Source organism: Chanodichthys erythropterus, chromosome 3 (genome assembly GCF_024489055.1).
Source record: "Chanodichthys erythropterus isolate Z2021 chromosome 3, ASM2448905v1, whole genome shotgun sequence".
Taxonomy (NCBI): Eukaryota; Metazoa; Chordata; class Actinopteri; order Cypriniformes; family Xenocyprididae; genus Chanodichthys; species Chanodichthys erythropterus.
Window position 1 is genome coordinate 14,719,066 of NC_090223.1, and position 20,068 is coordinate 14,739,133.

Here is a 20,068-nt window from a genome sequence, read left to right on the forward strand (position 1 = left end):
ACCAAATCGTGGCCAAAATCGCACAGTGTGAAGCCCACTCTAGATAACTACTGTGGTGTGATGTTTTTGTCTTGCAAAAGTATTCATACCCCTTCAATTATGTTAAACTGCTTTAAATGACTTTTTTCCACATCAATCTATACTCCACATCCAAAGCAAATAACTGATGAGATAACTTTGCTAGATTATTATTACGAAACAGCTGAAATTATTACATTGCTTAAATATTCATACCCTTAACTCAGTACCTAACTCAGTATGCGACAAGCTATGCAGATGGGCGATTTTCTGCCATTATTCTCCTCAGATCCTCTCAAGCTCTGTCATGTTGGATGGGGACTATTGGTGGACAGACATTTTAAGGTTTCTCCAGAGATGTTCGATTGGGTTCAAGTTCAGGCCCTGGCTGGGATATCAGATAGCAAGCAACCATCGTAACAATGTTAAATCAATGTTAATGTATCAACTGTTGAAAAAATGTTGAAATTTTATTAAAAAACAGAAGAAAATCAATGGTAATGGCATGAATCAATGTTACAATGTGATGTTGGTTCAACATTATGCTTGCACTCATAAAAATGAAACACAACAACTACATGTGACTTCAGACACACCTTGCATCTTCAGTTGATTTCACAGTTGATGAAATGAACTGAAGATAAAATTAAATCTCAAGATCTGCAGCAGAGGAGGATTACATAACTCTAATCTACATAACTTCCAGTCATCTTCAGAAGTTCTTTTTGAGAATTAACAGATATTTAGATGTTGATGTTTTATTGAAAATATTTTCTCTTTAGTGGGACTTTTCCTACTCAAAGTGTAATAACATCTCAAAGGTGATCTGGTGAAATTGGATTGGTTTGTTTCTTGTTTTTTTGCTTTGTCAATATGGGGTGTGCAGTGTAGACTGAAAAAAGTAAAACAGTTCAGCATAAGGCTGCAATGTAATAAAATGTGAAAAAATAAGTGTATACGAATACTTTTACAAGGCACTGTACAGTAACTTAGGCTAGTTTTTTTTAAATACTTACATTGTTTGTTACAAATACTTAGATTGTTTTTTAAAAAGGTTATATTGACCCAAGCAATAGGGGTGTCCCCGACTACGGATTTACATAGTCGAATCAGATTTGAATCAGATTACCTATATTCGACTGATAGTCGAATCATATATGATAGAGCGGCGGGGTGGGGCTGGGGGATGGATAGACATTCACAACCATGATGTACAGAACACCACTCAAAGATATAGAAGAAAATGAATAAAAACATTTTGGATCAATAAACCTTAATATATATATAAACTGCAGAAAAGCCACACTGCAGATAGATATGCGTTTCATATGTCACCAAATCAAATTAAATCGGCTAAATTGCCAGTGCAAGCAAGCTTTCAAAGTGCATCCAATTCTACACTTTAGATTTTCTTGTCCCAGACATTGTTAAAGATTTAATCCGTGCCGCCAAGATGCTCCTCTATCGGTCACAGATCATGATTCATCAAGTGAAACTTAAACCTGTCACAGGAGTGGTTGGATTTATTCACACACATTAAAAATATTTATTAAAAGCTTCACATTTTTATTTATAGTATTAACATAATAGGCTGTATATTAACCTAATGGGAAAGAACCGGTATGTCTATGTAAAATCAGATATTGAGTGCACCCATATCTCGTTTCATAACACCTCTGCGAAGATTCGACTGTGAGACTGGTAGTCAAATCAGGCTCCTCCTATCGAAGATTTGAATCGTCGACTATTCAGGGTCAGCCCTAGTAATGAACAAAAATGATAACATTGCTGATACTGAGTTTGACTAAATACGTAAGTGAGCTTGACATGAAGAGATAAAATCATGCTGTACGTCAGATGACTTTTTTCCCATTACATCTCAGTACAAAGCTGTTTTGTTTGGGAAAGTTTATGCAGAGTCAGTGCAATTAAAACACAGCAGAATGTGTTGTGTACTGTATGTATGTGTATGTGTACTGCAGCATGTGTGTACAATAAAACTATAGGTAATACTTTACTATAAAGTTTAATTTCTTTTACAGAATTAAAAAAATCAAGCTTAATGTTAATTAAAAATATATACAATTGTTTGTAGTACATTTATGATAATTAATTGTATAAAATATGCAGAAATTAACAGTAGCCTTGAATAACAAATGCTGTAAAAGTATGTTGATTGTTTGTTCATGAGACCCAATGTATTAAATAATGTTGAACCAGTTGAACCTGTTACCCAAAAATGTATCGTACATTTAGAGAGGCAATGACTGATCTAGATCTAACTGATGTAGATTTAGATCAGTTAGACATAAAGGAATGTGGACATTTTTTCATGTTTATTTACATGTTTTATTTATCTCTCTTTTTAAACAAAGAAAATCTTAAGCACATGAAAATGAAAAACTGGTTTAAGATGTTCAGAGATTACTGGTGGTTGGTTTCATTGTTGGTCCACCTACAGGTATTAATAAAGGATGTTGAGACTGTGAGAGCTTCAGTTCAGCATCACTGAACTCTGAATCTCCCTGAGTTTGCTCTGCAGAAGCATTTAATCTCAGGTAAACTTATTTCTCTTCATTTTATCCCACTGGGCTCAAATCACTCTTTATATTATTGGCTTTGATGGACTGAGATAATTTTGTAAACAATTTTATATAAATATCTCTGAATGTTACTTTAATTTTTTTTTTTTTTTTTTTAATAAAACTTAAAAAAATAACTTTACTTTTACAAATGTGCACCATAAACAAACAAAATCTACCAAAATAATTAAAAGAGACATAGTTCATGTCTACCTATATGTGTATCCATCACAAAAAAACAAGTATATACTTCAAGTTCATTGTATTAAGTATACTTAAAGTTAAAGTATATTTAAGTATACTTTATGTAGTAAGCAAAATAATATCAATGTACTATAGTTTACTTTTAAGTGTACTGTTTCAATACTGCTTGGGAATAAATTGGCCCACTCTTTAGTGTATGAAAGTATGCTACACTTAAGTAGTGCAATGGTTGTAAACTTTGAGTATACAACTAGTTTACAACTACGTTTTCATTTGTACTGCAACTGTACTACAAGTGAACTTATATGTATACTGATAGTTTAGCCTACTTGTTAAATACGAGTAGAACATGTTTTAGTTAATGAAAGTACACTTTGAAGTATACTCTTAGTAAACTACTAGTTTAGTAGTTTAATACTGCAAGTATACATGAAAGTTCTCTTTAAGTGGACTTAACATCATGCTTAAGTTATAGTTTACTATTTATATATTATTTTCATACCTTGCTCCCCAAAGCTGAGTTGTTACTATATAAACTCAAACAGGTAAGTTTATAAGACATTATGTAAATCTATGTGGGAAAAAAAGTATAGGCTCCTCAATCAAAAGAGTAAACACAACTACAAGCAAAGTACTTAGAATACTTTATCATACTTTTAAGTATATCTCTAGTACAAGTATGTCAATTGTAAATAATTTTCTAAGAAGTACAAAAGTTAGTCTACTTTTTATGTACTTCTCAGAAATACCAATCTGATCTCATGGCAATTCTACCATATTTTATGAAGTGGCTAATTTGTATGAATTCGTTCGACCAAAATATTTTTGCCATTTAGTTATTTCAACAATTTTTTTTTCAGTAGAGATAACTAGATTGTCTGGACAACAAGAAATTTTAAGTTTTATTTTTACTTCAAAACTTAATGTATACAATTGCACACTTAAACTTTTTTTGTAAGGGTATTGTGTGTGTGTGTGTGTGTGTGTGTGTGTGTGTGTGTGTGTGTGTGTGTGTGTGTGTGTGTGTGTGTGTGTGTGTGCAGGTGTAGGAGTTTGTCACTATGAGGTTTCTGATCTCACTGTGTGTGTTGCTGCTGATGCTGATGATTAATTGTGAGTATTTTATAATCTGTCATGTGGATGGATCTACAGGTTGAACCAACGGACAGTATTAAAACACTATGCTTGTGTATTTAACAGTTGAAATGATTCATGGACAAACATGTTTCTAATGTTTTTTCACTTTATTGAATCTTTCCCCTTTCGTTCCTTTGCTTTTTATTAAAAATGTGGGTAACACTTTATTTTAATGTGTCCTTGTTACACCTTGTTACATGTATTTACTATATTATTAACTATAAATTAGGCATAATTACATGTAACTGACTATAAACCAACCCCTAATCCTACCCTAACCCTATAGTAAGTACATGTAGTTCATTATTATTACTCAGTACTTAAATGTATAATTACACTGTAATAGGGACACATTAAAATAAAGTGTAACCGTTAACGGATCAAATTAAAGCTGAAATTGCTGAATGAACTGTTAGTATGGCCTTTCTCACATGGTCATTTTAAGAGGATGTAATGCATTGTTTTAAGATCAGTTGTGTTACGTAATGCACAGGGACACAAAGGCTGAGGATCTAAATGCAGGATTTATTGAAAGGGTAGTCGACGCTCAAGGTCAAAAAACAGGCAAAGGGTCATAAATCCACTGGAAGGCAGTCCAAACAAACAACGAAGCAGAAACACACAGGAAGGCAGGGAAATCCAAGAAACAGGCAGGGAATCAGAAAAACCAGGGAACATGAAACAAGCATAGGCGTAATTTGCAGGTGGGATGGGTGGGACATGTCCCCACCACTTTTTGAAAGGGTCGATATTGTCCCACTTTTTGAAACATCTTGCGGCACGGATATCTAATACAAAACAAACACCTCTAGTTGATTATCAATTTGTGTTAATAATAGGTGATCTGGCGCTGGGATGTGTTGTTGTTGAAATCATGTTGAGTGCTCGTTGTCGCTGTTATCAGACGTCCAACAGTGTTCTGTTGCCGCTCATGAACACTGCGGATTCACTCGGACGAGCGCTTCAATCTATCGCTTAACTGAGACTCTCTATTCGTTCCGTTGAAATCACAAAACAATATAGCTACACATAAACGTGTCCCTGCTCTTGATATACAATAACTAATGAATATCTTTGGTTTTAATGAGAAAAAAAAAAAAAAATCATACATGGTTGGATTCGAACCCAGAACCTCTTGCACGCTAAATGAAAATACTGCCAGTAGTCCATCAGGACAACCAATTATCAAGAGTGGATCCACGTATTTATTAACTAATGTACATACTCTCGAGACTTAAGACACATTGTATTATAGCAGATATAAGGGAAAAACTATCATATTAATTTTAATACATTATTATTATTATTATTATTATTATTATTGTTGTAATAATACAATTACAACACACACACACATTCCTGTCCCACCCACTTTTTAAAACAAAGTTATGCCACTGGAAACAAGGAACAAGGAAACACTCAGAATTGCAGCTGTAACACTAGACAAAACTTCGCAGGGAATGAGTGAAACACAGGGACTACGGTCCGTGTAACGCTTCACAATTCAGTTTTCAGACCATACAATGCAAATGCAAAAATGAAAAATTGAAACCAGACGTTCATTTTTCTTGTTTTTCGGTTACATTATCAATGGATATTTGCCATTTCCCCCCCTTTTTTCAATTTTACTTTTTTTTTTTTTTTTTTTTTTGCGGCGTGGGCTGTACCATTAGGGGGTGTGGCCATGGACTACTATCATCTCATTGATGTAAATGTTTTATTTACACTGCATGCATGTTGAGGAGTAGTTTAAAAGAATGAACACAGAGGATGACGTTTTTCACCCGAAGTGCAATCATTTTCATTATTAATATAATAACTGTGCTAAATATAAGGCAGTCCTGGACTGGCCATCGCAGATTTGGCACATTGTCCAGCTTGTTTGTATTTACTTATTCGTTATTACTTTATTTTATTAATATACATTATGCCCTTGGTCAGGGGGTGCATTTTACTTGGTTACAGTACAACCACGAGATCCCAGTTCATTTTCAGTGGGATAGACAGCAGACAGAGCAGCGCTTGCCAAGATCCTTCACGCCAATATATGAAAGATAAAAAGACTACTTATCAAAAAGAAAAAATAAATAAAATAAAATAAAAAAATAAAAATCATCAATCACAAAAAATTGTTAGGTTTTTAGCTCTCATTTTATAGTAGCCTACAATATTTTATATATGCTAGCTAGCGCTGCAACTCAAGAGCACTATACGATTTATTTCGGTTCATTATGTTGGATTCCCGCAGTAATCATTTGGATACACATTTTTTTTACAGCCTATGGGTACAGCACAGGCAATAAAGTAATAACGAAGTCAATAAATAACTACAAACAAGAGGGGCAATGAGCCAAAACAAAGTATTTGTAAGCCTATTTGTATTTATTTATTAAAAATTAATACTTGAAAATAAATAAATAAATTCTCTTGACTTATTGCAGCATATTGATAGATATATCAGATCGCCTCATCTCCTGCAAACTGCCTCTACTGTAATGAACAGAGTTAACTGTGCTAGATTTAAGGGCATTTTTTAAGTGAACGAGAAGCGTGTGAAGTGCGGAAGCTCAAGCTGGTTGCCGTGGTAATGAACAATGCCCGCTAAAGAAAACATTTTTACTGTGTAAATATTGTATTAAAACAAGAGATAAAAACCTAAAAAAAATTAAAAACTTAACTAAATTATGCTCAATTTTTGTATATTTTCACTTGGCAGTCTTTTTATCTTTCATATATTGACGTGAAGGATCTTGGCAAGCGCTGCTCGATCTGCCCTCCGTCTGCTGTCTATCCCTCTGAAAATGAACTGGGATCGTGATTGGTGTAACCAAGTAAAATGCACCCCCTGACCAAGGGTATAATGTATATTAATAAAATAAAGTAATAACGAATAAGTAGATAAATACAAACAAGCTGGACAATGTGCCAAATCCGCAATGGCCAGTCCGGGACTGTCTTATATTTAGCACAGTTATTATATTAATAATGAAAATGATAGCACTTTGGATGAAAAAGGTCATCCTCCATTCTTTTAAACTACTCTTCAACATGCATGCTGTGTAAATAAAACATTTACATCAATGAGATGATAGTAGTCCGCAGCCACACCCCCGTGCTAATGGTACAGCCCACGCCGCAAATTACTAGACAAAACATTGAAAAATAGAAAATCAGTTAGATTTCATTTATTCAAATGATTGTTTCTAAAGTCATAATTTAGCAAAAGTAAAATTGAAAAAAAGGGAAAAAATGTCAAATATCTATTTATGATGTAACCGAAAAACAAGAAAAATTAACGTCTGGTTTCAATTTTTCATTTTTGCATTTGCATTGTATGGTCTGAAAACTGAATTGTGAAGCATTACACGGACCGGGTCTACTTATACACAGGCACAAACAAGCTTAACAAGATAACGAGTTAACAAGGGGGCGTGGTCCAATGAGTGTCCATGGTAACAAACAAGGGGATCAGCAGGGGAACATGAGGTGCACAAACAGAGGAGATATAGGGAACACAGACAAGGATCATGACAAGTAGCAATGTATTGTAAGGGATTAGTAGTGTAGGTCGGTCATCGAAGCAAAATTAACTTCTTGAATTTGCATCTAATATTTAGAGGATTTGCCTTGTGTAAAGAAGAAAAAAAATGTTTTGGGTTATTTTATTTCTTGTGTTCTTATTTTTTATATTTACAATTACAATTTCAATTTTATTTCTGTCAATTATTACTTCATTTGGCAAAGTTGTGACTTAATATGTTGTTATTGCTAAAAGATGCTGTGTTAAAACTTGATAGTTCTGCTTACTTAAAATTGGGAACATCATAACTCACAACTAATTTCTTGAGTTAGCCCAACTTATTCATGTTTACAGTAGTGTAATGTGGATTTTGGTCATACAATGAGGCAGAAAAATGTTGTTTGTAGCATTTTAGAAAAAGCTAATTGCTACGCTTGCTTAGCATTTCCCATGTAAACATTCTTTATTCTTATTAAAAATAGCCCGAATCACATTTTCATAATCACAAATTACATAAAAATACCATGCTGTTGTAATCGTATGTTTATTAGCTTCATGTTTCATGTGTAGAAACATTTTTGAAGAAACAAGCCCAACACTGAATAAGACACATTATGTTTAGAGGTCTATATAGAAGTTTATGTCATACTAACAATATCCCTATATAAATAAGAAACCTTCTGTAGTAAATACTTTTAAGCACAAAGATAAACTTAGCTTTATCTTTTTTTGGGGGAGGAGGGGAGGAGAGATATGTTGTTATTAGAGGTGAGTATAAATGATAAATTTTAGGTTCTCAATCCACATCTTCTCTTCTCGTCATACAGACAAAGATGTAGTACTGTACTGTTAGTTTTTTGCCATCTGTATTCTTAATAATCAGTGATTGAGAATGTATCATCACAGAACTGATTGTTTTTGTTGTTTTATTTGACATCAGGTTCTGCAGCTTCTGGTTCTGATCCATGCAATAATTATACCTCTCTTGATGAGTACTGGAGAGACATACAGCCAAAGTATAACAACATTAACACACATGATGACACTCTTGTTGAATGGAGCGGCTGGTACCGGCTGTATCTGTTTGGAAAAAGTGCTCAGATGTCTGAGTGGTGTGTGAGTACTACACATTGTGGTGGTGAAACTGGACTGTCTCTTAATGGTTCTCATCCACGTATTGAAGATGGAGTGGTGACCCGTAAAGTTGTGGGAACTAATGCATGGTGGTGGTTGTGGTCGTCGTCTTCTTGTGGCAGCTACAAGTCCACCTCCATTCGAGTCAAAGCCTGTCCAGGAGATTATTACGTCTATGAATTTGTCAAACCAAATGCATCAATCCCCAAACCAACGTATTGTGCAGGTGAAATTTAAAAGTCAATATGAAGAGTAAATGCTCTATGTATTAGGTCATTTAACATCTTTAAACGAGTTTTAAACAGTCAGAATCAGTGCTGTGCAGTCCGTTAAACATCTGTAGCTCATCACTCCCACCCATCATTACTGTAGCACTCCCTCAATTCCTGAAATCTCACAACTTTAATCAAACCATTCAATATTTCAAATGCATCCTTCCTGTTGGTGCTTAATGTTTGACAGGAAAAGAAGGAAAGTCATTATTATAGAGTGGATCTAATCACAGGCTTCTTAATATTTTTCTTTAAAACATTTAATACAGAACACAAAAAAACTTAAGAAGATAGAAAAGCAAAACATAACCATTTATAAAGCAGATAACATTTAACACCCATGTTGAACAGACAAGAAACCAATTAAATAAAATAATATAGAAAAGATAATAATACTAAATAAAACAGTTGAACAGAAACCAAGGAAAACAGGAATACAGGAAATAGAAACACAAAACATAAAACCAAACAAAATAAACTTGAGAGTCCTCAAGAAACACAGACACAGATGATACATTACAGTATGTGAGCACGGCGTAATATTACCACACAGTCCTCTTGGACCTTTGCACACCACTGGTTAGAATATAATTGCTGATTTCAATCATGAAAGTAACCTTTCTTATTGGTTTTAGAATACTCTAAATTGTCTTCAATGTCAATACAGTGTTTTAACTGCAGTTTTGCAAACTCTATGACAGTTGCTTTCCAAAACATCAGCAGTGATCCCTGCTACAACTATGAGTCTCTGGATCGTCCCTGGAGAACCAACAATGAAAGTGAAGATCGCATTTGTGATAGATTTTTCTCTTGGAATGGCTGGTACCGGTTTTTCTACTATGGAATGAACATCCAGATGCCAGAGACCTGTGTTGGTTCATACAGATGTAACACACAGATCACGCTGTACCTCAATGGTCCTCACCCTCGGATAGAGGATGGAGTGGTGACCAGGGAGGTCTGTGGAGGGACGTATGGGACTCGCTGCTGTGAATACAGAACAAGACCAATCAGAGTGAAAGCATGTCCAGGAAATTACTACGTCTATGAACTTGTGAATCCAGACGCGTGGTGTGCGGGATACTGCACAAGTACCATGATTTACTCCATTTTTTGGACAAAGTCTTTAAAACAATTTGAAATATTTTCTGTCATATTTCATATTATTTCCTTTTTCAGATATTAGCACCGTTTCACAGCCAGTTCCCACTATAAGTCCCACCATAATCACTGGATCCAACAATTTGAGTAAGTAGTTAATCATAGTATGTAAATGAATAAATTAGTTATTACAAATAAATAAAACATTGTGTTGTGTCACATGTGGCATCAATAAAACAGTAATGTTGAGTATTATTATTATTTTTTTTTTAGAATCTTGTGATTTTTAATCTTTATTCACGTTCAGACTGTCAGTCCAAATCCGATTTTTGTGCATATCTGATTAAAATCCGATCAGATTTAGCCAGTCTGAACGGCCAAAAATCACATGAAATGTAATTTTTACAAATCCATTTTGAAATCCTATTCAAATCGCATTTCTGGAAATCTGTTTCAGTCTTACCTCTCTGATCGGATTTCGTGTGGTTCACGCCACGTAAAACATAAACGTCAGATATTGTCATAGGAATAGAGCCCCGGACATGACATGCAGGAAAAAAATAGTAGGCTAAATCGTGTGCTCAATTTAGTAAATCGAGGGAATTAAATAGTAAATCGTGCACACGATTTAAAGGTGCCCTAGATTCAAAATTTGAATTTACCTCGGCATAGTTAAATAACAAGAGTTCAGTACATGGAAAATACATACAGTGAGTTTCAAACTCCATTGCTTTCTCTTTCTTATGTAAATTTTATTTGTTTAAAAGATCTCCGAAAAACAGGCGAACCTCAACATAACACCGACTGTTACATAACAGTCGGGGTGTACGCCCCAATATTTGCATATGCCAGCCCATGTTCCCAACATTATGAAAGGCATTAGACAAGGGCAGCCAGTAACGTCTGGATCTGCACAGGTGAATCAACAGACTAGGTAAGCAAGGACAATAGCGAAAAATGGCAGATGGAGCAATAATAACTGACATGATCCATGATAGCATGATATTTTTACTGATATTTGTAAATTGTCTTTCTAAATGTTTTGTTAGCATGTTGCTAATGTACTGTTAAATGTGGTTAAAGTTACCATCGTTTCTTACTGTATTCACGGAGACAAGAGCTGTCGCTATTTTTATTTTTAAACACTTGCAGTCTGTATAATGCATAAACACAACTTCATTCTTTATAAATCTCTCAAACACTGTAGCATTAGCCGTTAGCCACGGAGCACTATCAAACTCATAGAGAATCAAATATAAACATCAAAATAAATACTTTACTCACATAATTCGAAGCATGCATACAGCATGCATGACGAACATCTTGTAAAGATCCATTTGAGGGTTATATTAGCTGTGTGAACTTTGTAAATGTGCTGTAATATAATCGAGAGCTCGTGTGGCAGGGAGCACGTGAATTAAAGGGGCGGCGTGCTGAAAAAATCAGTGCATAGTTAATGATGGCCCAAAATAGGCAGTTAAAAAAATGTATTTAAAAAAATCTATGGGGTATTTTGAGCTGAAACTAACAGACACATTCAGGGGACACCTTAGACTTATATTACATCTTGTGAAAAAGCATTCTTGGGCACCTTTAATTTTTTTCTTGCATGTCATGTGCGGGGCTCCGTAGAAACAAACTACAAAACAACTACAAAACATGGCGGATACGCGCGATCGATGCTGAGAGGTTTGAGTGACTAATAATCAGTTCAACCTGATAGAAAATATATATTTAATGTTATCCGTGTATTTTTTCATCTGCAAATACCAATGTGGACTTTTATAAATATTCAAATGGCTATTAACTTTTAAATGCATCATTATGCATTAATATGAGGAGAGTTCTCCACATGAAAGACCCGCGACTGCAGATCAACGTGCTGCATTTCTCTCTGATACGGTAGGAAATTAACTAAATGAAATGTGGAGGATGTAAGATGATTGACAGGCCAGTTTACGGTGACAGGATGCGACAGAGAGAAAAGATGCAATTGTATGACATGATAGTATGTCCCAAAGCTTGTCTACTCTTTTGCTACACACTCAAAAGTAAGTACTTTTTGTTCACAGAAAGAGTACATACTTTTAGGGCATAGTATAAGTAGGCGAATTGGGACGCAGCACGTGTATCAAACTACCAAAGTCACGTGATTTTAGTAAGCGAGGCTTCATTACGTCATCACTGTTTCGAATAGTTTCAAAATATTTCGAAATTTCAATTATTCACCGGTAGAGGGCGATGATAAAGTGAACCCATGAATCATGCAGATTCACTGAGAACTACTGAACAAGTGTCTATTGGCTTTACCCTAAGGTTTTACCTGATCTCTGAACAGGTTTATACATTTGTAGATGTTTTAATTAGATATTATAATAATTAAAATGTATAATGGTAGTTATTAATCTACCATGGAACAAAGAAACAAGCCTTGAAATTTGATAAAAGAACACATATTATACAGACACTATATATTTAATCTTATTAGATTAGTTGATTGCATTTTATTGATTTTACCTTCAATAAGACTTTTGCAATACATTGTTAAAAGGGTATCTTTAATGCATGTTTGGCCTGAGTTTTGTTGCCTTTACACTGTTCTGACCACTAGAGGTCACCGTGGAGACGGATGTCGGATTGTTTCGAAGCCTTGACACATTACGGCACATTTCCTTCAACTGCTTCAGTGTTTCATGAAGCCTCGATTTGCCAATCCCTAGGCGTGTCAAGCGTCAAGTCTCTGGAGCTCATGTCACCATCTCGAAGGCAGGCAAGACAGGATTCCACAATTTCACTGTTTTATATGATTTGACTGTAACTACATACATGGAGATAAATAATGATGCATGGAAAAGAAACTGTCACAGAAAGCCTATGCTAGGCTTTTTAGCCTAATTCCTGGTCAAATTAGAATGTTTTCTTTATATATCATTTGTGATTGCATTTTCTATAGATATGAGCAGACATGCAGTCTACCAGTAACATTAGAGCAACAGCACTAGGAATGCCCACAAGCGACTTCACAGAGACAAGCGACATGCAGCGACAAAGTCGCTGGCGGTATGAACGGGGTTTAACGCAGTAGTCCAGTGCCAGCAGCTACACATTTTGTCATCTGTACTGCAAACCCCTCTGTGTTGCGGTTGTTGTTGTTGTTTTGGCGTATAACATTACCTACAAACGAAACATCATTGCCATAGAAACCAATGCAGACATTCCGGAAAACGAAAGAGTGGCGTGGACACACAAATCGGATCTAAACAGTTATGATACACAGTGTGGACATCAATAATTTTAGATCAGATTCCAAATGCATACACAAATAATCGAATTTGGAATGACAGAACATAGCCATGAAGTTTCTCAATGAAAATACCTTGTTTGTTTTAATCTCATCATATCATCACTCACAGATTATGACCCGTGCAATAACTACAACACACTCAACAACTATTGGAGAAACATACTTGATTACGGGCATCAATATGGACTCAATTCTGATTATGATGACACTCGTGTTAGCTGGGACGGCTGGTATCGACTCTACATTAATGGCTTGAGTGCTAAGATGCCTGAATGGTGTGTGTCTAACTTGGCATGTGGAGGTTTTAGTTCTCTGTGGCTTGCCGGCTCTCATCCTCAGTTAGGAGATGGAGTTGTTACCCGTGACATTTACGGCTCTCACTTTGAGGAGTGCAGATACTACAGATCCAACCCAATCCAAGTCAAAGCTTGTCCTGGAAATTATTATGTCTACAAATTTACCAGGCCTCCTCTTTCAATCCCAGCTCCTGTATATTGTGCAGGTACATTCATTGTTCTTTATACTGAATTTGACATGCTTATCATGAATTACATTGTAGGGTTTCATATTACTATCTTGAATAAATTAATCTGCAGTATAAAATGTTCTCTCTCTACTTTTTCATAAATAGTACGTTTCACCACCCCAAGTGTCGACCCCTGCTTTAACTACAAAAGTCTGGATGAGCCTTGGAGAGCCACAAACAATCCTTATGATAGCAACTATAGAAGGTGTGATAACTTCCAGGGCTGGTACAGACTGTTCTACAACGGTCAGAGTGTCCAGATGCCAGAATCCTGTGTTAATCAGTACATGTGTGGCACTTACATCCCAATGTGGCTCAACGGCTCTCATCCACAGCTGGGAGATGGAGTGGTCACCCGTCAGATCTGTGGTTCCACATGGACTGGCTGCTGTACTTTAAAATCTCTCCCTATACAAGTCAAAGCCTGTCCAGGAAATTACTACGTTTATGAGTTTGTCAGTCCAATATTTTGCGGAGCTTACTGTGCGGGTGAGAATTTTACTAATACGTATTTCAATCATTTACCTTTCTGTTTTTCTAAAAATTGATATTGATAAAACCGTTGTTCCTAATATCAGATGTCATAAGACTTAATACAACGTCTTCGACAACAACAACAACGACAACAACAACATCAAGAACAACAAGAACAGCCACAACATCCATTACTACTCCATTCACAACCACTGGTAAACTATTGTCTTGCTTACTTCATGAATTCTCATGAGCATCTTTTTGGAAATGTATTTCAATTACATGAACTCTCAACATTTTTCTGTTTATCCCACTATTAGATATGATTGTAGTCAATTCAAAGTAAAAAAATGTCTGTCAAATATGATTGACAGTTAGCATACAGTTTGGATTGGCAGTATAGTTCTGTTCTGGACAAAAACTTCCTGCCCATGCATACAGCCCAGCAAAGAGCAGGGAGCACAGCGATAGCCCCCCAAAACAAAACCATATGGCGACATCCCCCAACCACACACATCTGGTGAATTTACCACTTTAGTAATTTAAGTGATATACAAATAAATTTGGTTGTAGGTGTAATCTTTTTATCCTAACTAGTCTTCCACCATCCCAACATCTCCTCTTTCATACAGACACAGTGTCAGTGAACAATGTTTACTCTTGTATTTCCCTCTGTGAATGAGTACATATTACATAGTACATATTACATTACTTTCTTAGCTACACCCTCCGGCTCTGATCCATGTTATAATTTTACCACTCTTGATGAATACTGGAGAGACATACGGCAAGACCCATATCAGTACTCTGACCATAATGACAGTGCTGTTGAATGGAGTGGCTGGTATCGGCTGTATCTGAATGGAAAAAGTGCCCAGATGTCTGAGTGGTGCGTGAGTCGTATTGGATGCGGTGGTAATCTTGGACTGTATCTCAATGGTTCTCATCCAAAACTTGAGGATGGAGTGGTGACCCGTCAAGTTTTTGGAAGTTATATGGATTCTTTTCAGTGTGGAGGCTACAGATCTGCACCCATCCAAGTCAAAGCATGTCCTGGAAATTATTATGTCTACAAGCTTGTCAAGCCAGATCTGTCGATTTACAAGCCTTCATACTGTGCAGGTACAGTTTTGACTTCTTTTGATGATAACATGAATTTTTTAAAAAGTCAGTCTAAATTGTCTATTAATTAAATAATTTGCAGATCAAATATTTTTGTTGTGAATGTTTCAACCAGTTATAATCTGTGATATTCAGCTCATAAACCAGATTCTTGTGTTGTCTACTGTTTTGACCCCACACTGTCACTAATACAGCAATGTGTAACACAATATGCCGATACAGTTTCTCAAATCTTACAACTCAAAAACCAGCCCTTTTCCTAAGCACACATTACTTTACACTAAATGATACTCTATTTTAAGCCAATTTAAGTCTTGTGCCTATTTTAAGTCATTTATCCATTCTTTTAAATGCTTTTCCATGCAACTAATCATAAGGATTATGGGTATTGTGAAAAGGTGGCAAACAAGAAAATACTTACCAGGAAAGCTGTTAATTACAATTTTCAGATCAACATGTGACATTTTATATATATATAAAATGTCGCATTGATTTCATGTCGCATTTTCATTGGCTGGTCAATAGATGCAGTAGGACAAATTTCTGACACTGTCAGAAAACTATCGTAGGCTAACTTTGGTTTCAAGACCGGGAAAACGGCTGTCTTTGAACCTCTCTCACTGTATGACATAAGACCACCGATTAAGAGCCACAATCACAGAAATCACCACGATTGTTTCATGATGGCAATCTTTCGTCTGGGACAGCCAAATATCGTGCAGTGAATCCGGGGACCCGACTGCACAACAATGGCTAAAATATATATAGCTGTTTAAAACTAAACTATCATTGTGCTTTATTATATAGATTTTTGAATTCTTAATTAAAATAAAGAACTCTTTTGTCTGTAACAGTTGCTTTCCAAAACATCAGCGTTGATCCATGCTACAACTATGAGTCTCTGGATCGCCCCTGGAGAGCCAACAATGAAAGTGGAGAGTTTATTTGGGAAGAATCTTTTACCTGGAATGGCTGGTACCGGCTTTACTACTATGGAATGGACGTCCGTATGCCAGAGACCTGTGTTGGTTCGTACAACTGTAATGCATTCCAGAGTCTGTCGCTCAGCGGTTCTCACCCTCAGATACAGGATGGAGTGGTGATCAGGGAGGTCCAAACAGAAGCTTCTACGAGTGGCAGCTGTGTATACAAATCAAAACCCATCAGAGTGAAAGCATGTCCTGGAAATTACTATGTCTATGAACTTGAGAATCCACAATTCTGGTGTTCAGGATACTGTATAGGTACCATGCTTTTCCCCACATTTTAATAAAGTTTTTTACATTTTAAAATAATTTCAGTAATTTCCTTTTTTCCCTTCTCCAGATGTTAGCACCATTTCACAGTCAGTTTCCACTATAAGTCCAGCTATAATCACTGAATCCAGCATTACCTGGAGTAAGTAAATGTTGAATTCATATGAATAAGGTTAAGAAAAATGGTATATATTAATTATTGTATTTACATTTATTGCTATTAGAAAAATTATTATTTTTTGAGTTAAACATGACACCTTTTGTGCAAGAACATCCTCATAGTTACAAAGTCATGTTGTGAATGAATGGTTTAGGAATCTAGTTTTGGATAAGAATTTGGTTTCATCCCTCACAGATTATGACCCATGCATTAACTACACCATTCTGAACAACTACTGGAGAAGCACAGTCAACTACTGGCATCAAGATGGATACATATGTGAACATGATGACACTCGTGTTAGTTGGAACGGCTGGTATCGACTCTACATTAATGGCTTGAGTGCTCAGATGCCTGAATGGTGTGCGTCTTATATGATGTGTGGAGGTTTTAGCGCTCTCTGGCTTGGCAGCTCTCATCCTCGGCTTGGAGATGGAGTTGTTACTCGTGAAATTTATGGCTCTTACTACGATCAGGCCAGTTACTACAGATCCAACCCAATCCAAGTCAAAGCTTGTCCTGGAAATTATTATGTCTACAAATTTACCAGGCCAGCTCTTTCAATTCCAGCTCCTACATATTGTGCAGGTACATTCATCCATCTTTATATTTAACGTGCTTATCATGAATTGTATTGTTGAGTTTCATGTCACTATCTTAGATACATTAAATCAATTCTCTCTTTCTACTTTTTCATAATAGTACTTTTCATTACCCCAAGTGTTGACCCCTGCTACAACTACAACACTCTGGATGAGCCTCGGAGATCAACCAGCAATTCGTATTACTATGGCATGTGTGACTATAATGTGAAGTGGAATGGCTGGTACAGGCTGTTCATCAGAGGTCAAAATGCTCAGATGCCAGAATCATGTGTTAATCAAAACATGTGTGGCACTGAAGAGCCATTTTGGCTCAACGGCTCTCATCCACAGCTGGAAGATGGAGTGGTCACCCGCCAGGTCTGTGTTTCCTCATGGAGGGGCTGCTGTGGTTACACATCCCACCCTATTCAAGTCAAAGCCTGTCCAGGAAGTTACTACGTTTATGAGTTTGTCAGGCCAATGTTTTGCGGAGTTTATTGTGCAAGTGAGCATTTACTCAAATGTATTTCAGTTATTTACCTTTCGGTTTATTATTAAATTGATATTGATAAAAACAATTGTTCCTAATATCAGATGTCACAGGCTCTTCGACAACAGCAATACCAGCAACACTAACAACAGCAACAACATCAAGAACACCAACAACAACACTAAGAACAGCATCAACAACAGCATCAACAAGAACTGCAATAACACCATCAACAACAGCAGCAACAACAACACCAAGAACAGCATCAACAGCAACATCAACATCAACAAGAACTGCAATAACACCATCAACAACAGCAACAACAAGAACTGCAATAACACCATCAACAACAGCAACAACAAGAACTGCAATAACACCATCAACAACAGCAGCAACAACAACACCAAGAACAGCATCAACAGCAACATCAACATCAACAAGAACTGCAATAACACCATCAACAACAGCAACAACAAGAACTGCAATAACACCGTCAACAACAGCAACAACAACAACACCAAGAACAGCATCAACAGCAACATCAACATCAACATCAACAAGAACTGCAATAACACCATCAACAACAGCAACAACAACAACACCAAGAACAGCATCAACAGCAACAGCAACATCAACATCAACATCAACAAGAACTGCAATAACACCATCAACAACAGCAACAACAAGAACTGCAATAACACCGTCAACAACAGCAACAACAACAACACCAAGAACAGCATCAACAGCAACATCAACATCAACATCAACAAGAACTGCAATAACACCATCAACAACAGCAACATCAACAAGAACTGCAATAACACCATCAGCAACAGCAACATCAACAAGAACTGCAATAACACCATCAACAACAGCAACAACAAGAACTGCAATAACACCATCAACAACAGCAACATCAACAACACCAAGAACAGCATCAACAGCAACATCAACATCAACATCAACAAGAACTGCAATAACACTGTCAACAACAGCAACAACAACAACACCAAGAACAGCATCAACAGCAACATCAACAACACCAAGAACAGCATCAACAGCAACATCAACATCAACATCAACAAGAACTGCAATAACACCATCAACAACAGCAACAACAAGAACTGCAATAACACCGTCAACAACAGCAACAACAACAACACCAAGAACAGCATCAACAGCAACATCAACATCAACAAGAACTGCAATAACACCATCAACAACAGCAACATCAACAAGAACTGCAATAACACCATCAGCAACAGCAACATCAACAAGAACTGCAATAACACCATCAACAACAGCAACAACAAGAACTGCAATAACACCATCAACAACAGCAACATCAACAACACCAAGAACAGCATCAACAGCAACATCAACATCAACATCAACAAGAACTGCAATAACACTGTCAACAACAGCAACAACAACAACACCAAGAACAGCATCAACAGCAACATCAACATCAACAAGAACTGCAATAACACCATCAACAACAGCAACATCAACAACACCAAGAACAGCATCAACAGCAACATCAACATCAAAATCAACAAGAACTGCAATAACACCATCAACAACAGCAACAACAAGAACTGCAATAACACCATCAACAACAGCAACAACACCAAGAACACAAACAACAGCAACAACAACTATTACTCCACAAATCACAGCCACTGGTAAAGTATCATCTTGCTTAGTTCATGAATTCAATCTTTTTGAACATGCATTTTAATTACATTAACTCTCAACATTTTTCTGTTCATCCCACGGTTACACATGCGTGTAGTCAATTCAAAGAAAAAGTAATGTCTGTCAGGACCTCTTCTGTCAAAGATGAACATACAGTTTGTATTGGTGGTATTGTTCAGTTCTGGCCAAGAAAAGGAGCCTATCATGGATAAGAACAATACCATATGCTGACATCTGCCAACAACAAACTTACAGCGATATGTTTCAGATATTCTCAGTTTATGTTAGTATTAATGCACTAGTGCTCTTTCTCTCACAGCAAAATTTGCTTAGTAAAAAGAAGAAATTTTCATATCAGTAGGGCCTCAGCCTTACTAATACTATATTTGCTTTAAAACAGTCATTTAAACAGTAATTTAAACCACCATACGACAAGCATTTGAATGTGGTAAAAGCAGACAACTTCAGCTGATTTACTTTATCAAA

At 36.2% G+C, this 20,068-nt stretch overlaps 1 protein-coding gene across 1 annotated transcript in view; it reads left to right on the forward strand.

The window, feature by feature from the left end:
* Nucleotides 1-20,068, forward strand: part of LOC137003617 (uncharacterized) — a 35,313-nt gene that overhangs the window by 6,434 nt on the left and 8,811 nt on the right. The window contains exons 2-9 of the mRNA XM_067363828.1: nucleotides 8,402-8,821; nucleotides 9,569-9,958; nucleotides 10,047-10,115; nucleotides 13,382-13,774; nucleotides 13,904-14,306; nucleotides 14,438-14,487; nucleotides 17,513-17,903; nucleotides 17,989-19,569. Of these exons, the coding sequence (XP_067219929.1) occupies nucleotides 8,402-8,821; nucleotides 9,569-9,958; nucleotides 10,047-10,115; nucleotides 13,382-13,774; nucleotides 13,904-14,306; nucleotides 14,438-14,487; nucleotides 17,513-17,903; nucleotides 17,989-19,569 (3,697 nt within the window). The remainder of the gene's footprint in view (nucleotides 1-8,401; nucleotides 8,822-9,568; nucleotides 9,959-10,046; nucleotides 10,116-13,381; nucleotides 13,775-13,903; nucleotides 14,307-14,437; nucleotides 14,488-17,512; nucleotides 17,904-17,988; nucleotides 19,570-20,068) is intronic.